Here is an 8,428-nt window from a genome sequence, read left to right as displayed (position 1 = left end):
CAACATTTTGCTTAAAATATAAAAATATAGCCCTGGCCAGTTTGGCTCAGCAGTAGAGCGTCGGCCCGTGGACCAAAGAGTTGCAGGTTTGATTCTGGTCAAGGGTACATACCTCGGTTGCGGTTCATCCCCAGCCCTGGTCAGGGTCGTGCGGGAGGCAACCAGTCGATGTGTCTCTCTCCCTTTCTCTCCCTCTCTCTCCCTTCCACTCTATCTGAAGATAAACAGAAAAATATCCTCAGGTGAGGTGTAAAATAAGTACAGAGAGAGAGAGAAGAAAGAAAAAAGGAAAGAAGGAAGGAAGGGAGGGAGGGAGGGAGGGAGGGAGGAAGGAAGGAAGGAAGGAAGGAAGGAAGGAAGGAAGGAAGGAAGGAAGGAAGGAAGGGATAAATATGTTGTAGTTGTATATAATGGAATACTGGCTGTTAAAAATGAGAATGATCTTTTTTTTTTTTTTTTTTTATCCTCACCCGAGGACATTTTTCCATTTTTTGTTCAGGTAGAGTGGGAGGGAGATAGAGGAACAGAGAGAGAGAGAAACATCGATGTGAAAGGGACACATCGAGTGGCTGCCACCCGCACGACCAACCAGGGCCGGGGACAAACTGTAACCGAGGTATATGCCCTTAGCGGGAACCGAACTCGGGTCTCTCCAGACCGCAGGCCGACGCTCTAACCGCTGAGCCAAACCGGCCAGGGCTATAATTTTATATATATATATATATTTTTTTTTTATTTTTTTTTTGAGAATGATCTTTAATGGCAAAAGAAAAAACTTGTCCATTTTAGATTAAATGAATAGTGTTCAAAAACATTTACAGCACCCCATTTATGTTTTAAATATACATATGTGTATGTAACATTTTTGAGGTACAGAGAAATGTCTGGAAGGAGCTTGTCAAAATAGTAACAGTATTTGTCTTTGAGTGGGATTTGGGGTGATTTTTGCTTTCTTTGTTTTTTTGTTTTGTTTTAATTCTCACCCGAGGACATTTTTGCATTTAACTTCAGATAGAGCAGGAGGGAGAGAGGGAGGAAGAGAGAGAAACATCAATGTGAGAGAGGAGAGATACATCGAGTGGTTGCCACCCACATGACCCCAACCAGGGCGGGGACAAACTGCAACCAAGGTACATGCCCTTAGCAGGAACCGAACCCAGGACTCTCTGGTTCACAAGCTGACACTCTAACTTCTGAGCCAAACCGGCCAGGGCGATTTTTGCTTTCTTATACTCCTTTTTGTATTATTACAGGTAAAATGGAGGAGGGTGCTACAAGAAGCTTATATTTTCATAATCTAAAGAAAAAACAAGTCATTTCTGGTTTTTATAATTTTCTATCGCCAGCATTTTGCTATAGAAAGATTAGCCTTTGAAGTCATATCAACCCAGATCCATTTATTAGCTGCATAAAATCGGTTTCTTAACCTCCATTAGCTTCCATTTTCTAGTCCATAGGAGTGAGGATAATGAGTATCTTAGAGGAGGTAAGACATGCAAAGGGCATAGCACAATGCCAAGATCACCTTAGTGGGCTAATAAATGTTCTTCCACCCCCTTATTTGATAGAGTGCGGACTCCTCTTCTGCCCCTTCATTTCATTCCTCGTAGTGTGAAAGGACCTGCTAATCACAATGCTAGAAAAACCCCAGCAGCTGCAGAAGACTTTCCAAGACAAATCAGCTTGTGGTACCAAGAGTAGCTACTACCAGTAGCTGCCGTCCAACACGCCTGATAAGGGAATCTGATTTTCCCACTGTCTTCCCTTATGAAGCTGAAAGCATAGTATAATATTTTCTATTGGAAAATACTTTGGACCCTGGACCTGATAAGATTATATTTAAGTAACTAAAACTTGGGGTTTGACTGCAATATTACTGAACTTGGTGCACATATGGTCATCTAGAACAGTGGTTCTCAATCCTGTTCAGACCCAACATCCCCCTTTTTATAATATTCATGTTCCTATTTGAAATTTAGATAATTTTTAAACAGTTGCACACATTTTTAAAGTCAGTGTAATTTCTTGACAGCAACATAAAGGAGAAATAAAAGGAAAATGATTATAGTTAAACCATATGCACTTCAACATCGAAATGTTCTGGTTTGATTAACTGTGACATTGTAGTACACAGATGCTTGCACATACAGACTCACCACGAATGCAGCAGTTGTAATACAAATGTGTTAGATTGGCAGCCAAATACCATGAGTCATGTGACCATTGATGATATTTTCCAAAATGGTGAACAGCTTTTGGTAAAGGTCGGGACCAAAAAGGCTAATTTCCCTTTATAGTTTACCCACTTGCTGAATTCCTGTAAAATTTAGTATGTATTAACACCCTGCAGAAAAATACTCTGAATATACAACTTGGAGTTCAGTAGAGAGCTTGTGTAAAATATGGATTCCTGAACTCCCACTTCCAGAGAGTTTTGACTCCAGGAGTCTAGGACAGGGCCCAGAATCCACATCAACGTGGCAATGATTCTGATTCAGGCATTCTGTTTTCTAAATGAATTGTGGGAGGGGTGGTTGTTCTAGAAGAGGGAAACTAACATGATAAACAAGGAACCCAAAACTCAGATTGATCATTCCTATGTAGTGTTGTGTACTGGGGTGGAAATAAGGCATTTAGAATAGGAGTATCTCAGTTTCAGACACAAGTCTGCTACTTGTAATTGCCCTACTTGGTGCACATTTTTTGTATCTATTCCCTCATCTATAAAAATGGTTATTGTTACCTGCAGCGTGAAGGGAGGGGATTGTGGTTCCTGAGACTCTTTGAACCTTTCTTGCTTTATTTGTCAAGATTATTAAAACTCTTGGTATGAGGCAGTTTGTAAAATGAAATATTTTAACCATGCTAATTGTTATTATGATGATGACGCTATTCACACGTTCGGAAAATCTGAATGGGGTGCCATCACTTCCCTAAAAGCCCCCTATTTGAAACCAGAGAAACCAAGCTACAAAGAAATTCAGCCCGCTTATGTCTCCACTCATCAAACAAACTAAAAGACACAAACTCGAAATCCAGGATCATGGACAAGGATGAGTCACTTCACTTTCACTTCGACTTTCAGCTCCATCTATGACTCGATTACTCCTCCATTCTTCTTTGCCTCCTCCTCTCCCACACCTGCCACCATCCTCTCCATCTTTCTATTTACTTTCTCTGCGCTCCTACCGCTTCCCGCACTGTGCGTTCTCATCCCGGGTTTCAGTCCCCAGCTTCACCGCCGCCCCTTTGGCTTCTTCCCTTTGTTTGGTGATTCCGGGCAATCCCCCCCGCAACATTGGGGCTCCTCCCCAAGATGGGGGTAGTGGGGGCTTCCATTTGCAGCCCCCGTGGGGGCCCAAACTGCGCCCCGGACCCCCGCACCTCGTCTAGTTCCCGACACACTCTCACCTCCCCGCCCCTCTCTGACATCCCGCCCCCACCTCCGCCCTCGGACTGGTGTCCGAGGCTCCAAAGCCGCCAGCTAAGAAAGCTGGTGAAGATGCCGAGTTCCTGGTAACCCGGTTCACCCTGCAGCACATCGTCAGGGGCTCCTCCCTGGACTGTGCCCGCCGGCTGCCTGAGGCTGAGGCTGGCTCTTCCTCCTCCTTCGCCAGGGATGCCCACCACGGGCGGAGTCGGTCAGTCGCCGCCGAGTCTGGAGCCAGGCGCCACCCACGTGTCCAAGAGTGCCGCGCCCAGCCAGCGCAAACCTCTCCAAGGCCGGTGGCTCCCGGTCGCGTAAGCTCTGTCAATGCAGGCAAACGCCGCACGGCCTGGGAACTGCGCGCAGATCGCGAGCCGCACGTGGGGGGTCCTCGGCGCCTGGCCGCAGGGTGCGGATGCCCGCAGAGCCAGCCAGCCAGTAAGAGCCCCGGAGGAGGGAGAGTGGGTGCACCGGCGGCTGGGAGGCGGCCACCCGGGGGAGCAGGGGCCACGCGTTGGTGCGGGGTGGTGGGACTGCAGTGCCATCTCTCCCGAGAAAACCCACACGCTCACAAGCCCGCGCGCGCACGCACGTGCACACCGTAGGCAGCGAGAACACGAGAGAGAGCCCCGTGAGCGTTGGACGCGTTTTAGGGATGGCTTCTGCACTCAACAGCAAAATTCACGCACCCGGGACTTGCCCGGGCTCCAAAGCTGATGCCCACGGTAGCGCCTGCTGGAGAATGGACTGCGACCCAGAGATGCACGTGAAAATGTGCAAGAAGATAGCCCAGCTCACCAAGGTAAGGTGAGGCGCTGCGAGCTGGGTACCTGCGCGCCTGGGGTTCCCCGGGCTGGGGAGGGAGTGCGGTCGCGCCGAGGGGAGGCCCAGGCCGAACCCAGGCTGAAACTTTGTCTCGGAGGCCAACCCGGAAGGGAAGCGGTCCTAAATCTTGGTGACTTGACCTTCTGGAGGCACCATCTAAAAGCAGCTGAGAGAGAGGATCCTTGACAAGGAAACTCCTACAGCTTGCGTGCTGAGCGGGTGGTCTGTGCTCCCAAGCTGGGAATGTGAATGGAGTTGAATCTGTGCTGGTGGGGTGGGGGTGGGTGTGTGTGTGTGTGTGTGTTTCCTTTGCCAGCTCCGCTCAAGTGATCGTGCCTGGAATGTTGTGATTTCATTCTTCGCGATACTTTACAGTCGGGGAGGTCATGTGCGCTCTATTTAAACACTCGATTCATTTATTTCTTCTTTCAACAAATATTTGAGTCATTTTTTGAGTGCCAGCAGCTTGCGTGGCATCGTACTAAACCTGGAAGGCAGCCCAGGGGACTTACTATCAAACTGGGTGCGGACGTGTGTAGGAGTATAAATAAGCAAGTGCAGGATTCACCATTTAATTATGGGATTCCAAAGGACCTTGGGAGGTCAGCCAGCCCACCTCCTCACCTCAGCCCAGGGCCCTGATTGAACCTCCATGGACTGTGGTGTATTCCTTATAAAGACCAGAAGATACTGCTCTGCTGTTGATTAACCCTCTATGGCTCCCCAATTAGGAGCTTCTTGCGGTAGGTTCTCCTGGTGTGCCTTATGGGTAGATGGAGAACAGCATCCCTCTCTGCCTTCTATACAAGGCTCCTTGTGCCTGAATTTAGTTGTTTCCCATGGGGTTTCCTTTTGATCTCATAATAAACTCCAGGTTCAGGTTCTGTCCAGTAGTGTTCGGGGCACGGTCTCTTCCCTGACTATTTCCCTCCCACTTCCTACACCCACTTTTTTGGGGGGATCACATGCATTTTCCTCCCTATTTTGGCAGAAAGGAGAGAGCACAGAGACATGGAATTGGACAGTAGCTGCCTTCTTCATACACACACACGCACACATATACACACACACACACACACACACACATTAACTTCTCCACATTCTTTGCACAGGATCCTGTCTCTAAATAGTGATCTCTTTAGTCAAGAATGGAAAAGGGAATGAAGATGGTCCTTGGAGGCCATGGCATGTGCTGCTGTCATCACTGATCTAATCTACATCCATCTACGAAGTGACAGCAACCCCCCAAAATGTATTAATTCAAGGCACTATATTCTCTATCTTCAAAGGATCTAAAATAATTTTGGAGGAACAAGGTTTGGATCAAAAACGAAAAGACACTACTATAAAATCAGTTCCTAAATTGGATATTTCAAATTCTGAGTGCTATAGAAGTAGAAACAAAGGATATAGGTAAGAGCAGTGACAAGGGATTTTGTGGAAGAGATGAATCTTGAATTCATTGTGAATTTATGGAGTACCCACTATGTGCTTAGTACTGAGGGCATAAAACTGACTCAGACAGGGCCTCTGCCCTTGTGCTGTGACACACACATCAACAGATCATTTCAGTAATGTAATCATTTCACTCATTAATATTTATGGCACACCTATTATGTGCCAAGCACTGAAGGTCCAGGAGTGAAGAAAGCGGTTATGGTCCCTAGCACATAGTAGACAGCATGTCTCACAGTATATTTTGCACTAGAAAACACAGTTGATTCTTATTATGTAATGCCTCTTTTTATCATTTTTCATGCTAATTGTTTAAGGGAGACATTTTGATATTGATATGCCACCTTTCTTTTGGCCACTGTTTATATGTCACATATTTCTCATTTCTTTACATTTAATCTTTCTATAAGTTTTATTTTGCTTGTGTCTCTGATAAATGAATTTAATCTTTGTGCATGTATTATGATTACTGATATATTCAGACTATTCTTCCATAATATTTTGTGCTTTTCTTGTTTATAATGATTTTTATTAATTTATTTTTGCTACAGATGTTTCTCCTTTCCCCCCCTCCCCAGACACCCTCCTCCCTATCACCCCCCATCCCCAGCTTTGTTGTCCATGTCCATTGGTTATGTGTACATGCATACAAGTTCTGTGGTTCATCTCCCCCCCCCCCCCAACTACCACCTCTTCTGAGGTTTGTCAGTCTGTACCCTACTTCTATGTCTCTGGGTCTATTTTTGTTCATCAGTTTGTTTAGTTCATTATATTCCACAAATAAGTGAGATCATGTGATATTTGTCTTTCTCTGCCTGGTTTGTTTTGCTTAGCATAATACTCTCTAGGTTTCCATGTGGTCTCAAAGGAGAAGAGATTTTTCTTTCTTACAGCTGCATAGTATTTCATTGTGTATATGTACCACAGCTTTTTTATCCACTCATCCACTGATGGACACTTGGGCTGTTTCCAGATCTTAGCTATTGTAAATAGTGCTGCTATGAACATAGGGGTACATACATTCTTTTTGATTGGTGTTTCAGGCTTCTTAGGGTATATTCCTAGAAGTGGGATCACTGGGTCAAATAGCAGTTCAATTTTTAATTTTTTGAGGTAACACCATAGTGTTTTCCATAGTGGCTGCACCAGTCTGCATTCCCACCAGCAGTGCACTAGAGTCCCCTTTTCTCCACACCCTCACCAGCACTTGTTGTTTGATGATTTGTTGATGGCAGCCAATGATACCTCGTTGTTTTAATTTGCATCCCTCTGATGACTAGTGATGTTGAACATTTTTTCATATGTGTCTTGTCCATTTGTATGTCCTTTTTGGAGAGGTGTCTCTTTCGGTCCTCTGCTCATTTTTTAATTGGGTTCTTTGTGTTTCTTTTGTTAAGTTGTATGAGTACTCTATATATTTTGGAAATTAACCCCTTATTTGATCTGTCATTGGCAATTATGGTCTCCCATTTAGTGGGATCCCTTTCCATTTTGATGGTTGTTTTTTTTGTGTGCAGAAGCTTTTTAGTTTGATGTAGTCCTATTTTGTGCTTTTAATTTAGTATCCCTTTTTATTCTTCCTTTTTCTTTATCCCTGCCTTCTATTGGATTAATAAAATTATCTGAATTTTCTCATTTTCTACTGCTGGTTTGAGGGCTTTACACTTTATTTCTTTTCAGATTTGTCTTTTCTTTTCTAACATACCTGCTTATATTTTTTAAACAAAGTTATGATATAACTTTTTCTTCCTACAAAAGAGCTTGTCATACCTTATCCATTTAACAGCCCTCCCCTTTCCCATCTTGCCATCATTGTCTGGAGATTTTTATATTTTATTTTATTTTATTTTATTTTATTTTATTTTTCTCACCCTAGGACATTTTTGCATTTGTCTTCAGATAGAGCTGGAGGGAGAGAGGGAAGAAGAGAGAGAGAAACATCGAAGTGTGAGAGAGACACATTGAGTGGCTGCCACCCAGAGGAGCCCAACCAAGGCCAGGGACAAACTGCAACCAAGGTGCGTGCCCTTAGCGGAACTGAACCCAGGACTCTCTGGTCCATGGGCTGACGCTCTAACCACTGAGCAAAACCAGCCAGGGCAAGATTTTTACTTTTTTAATTTAAAATTTATTTTTATAGTCAAGAGTTAAACTTACTGACATTTTACCAATTTTTGTACTCACTACAATTTTTTCTTGAATCCAAAGTCTTCCCTTTGGGTTCATTTTTCTTCTAGCTGAAGTTCATCCTTTAATAGTTCTTTCTGTAGGGGTCTCAGAGGGGGAGAAAATTCTTTGTATATTTTTAAATGTTTTCATTTTGCCCTCACTGTTGGGTGATCATTTATCTGGGTATAAAATTTTAGTGAATGGTTACTTTCTCATAGCACAATGATGCTAGTACTCCATTTTCTTCTGGAACTAATTACTGCTAGTAAAAATTCTACTGCTAATCTGATTTTCATCTCTTTTGTTGATAATCTACCTTTTCTTTTGATAGCATTTAATGTTCAAGTTTTTTGTTTGTGTTTTTATATTCACTAGAACTCTCTAGATTTTAGTATACTTTTTATTATGAACTCATGTGCTCTTTTTAATTCTGGAGTTATCAGTGATATTATCTGCAAATACAGCTTCTCAAATATCCATTCTCTTTTCTCAAACTGCTATTAGGTGAGTAAGGAAGCCTTTCCATCTTGGAATGTTTTTTAAAAATTCTTT

General features: G+C 43.7%; 1 protein-coding gene across 1 annotated transcript in view; it reads left to right on the top strand.

Moving 5' to 3' along the window:
- Positions 1-4,082: 4,082 nt before the first annotated feature.
- Positions 4,083-8,428, top strand: part of FAM184B (family with sequence similarity 184 member B) — an 80,054-nt gene continuing 75,708 nt past the window's right edge. The window contains 1 exon segment of the mRNA XM_036280297.1: positions 4,083-4,229. Coding sequence (XP_036136190.1) covers positions 4,083-4,229 — 147 coding nt within the window.

This window comes from Molossus molossus, unplaced genomic scaffold (genome assembly GCF_014108415.1).
Source record: "Molossus molossus isolate mMolMol1 unplaced genomic scaffold, mMolMol1.p scaffold_m16_p_1, whole genome shotgun sequence".
In the NCBI taxonomy this organism is placed as follows: domain Eukaryota; kingdom Metazoa; phylum Chordata; class Mammalia; order Chiroptera; family Molossidae; genus Molossus; species Molossus molossus.
This window is presented reverse-complemented; position numbering and strand designations above follow the sequence as displayed.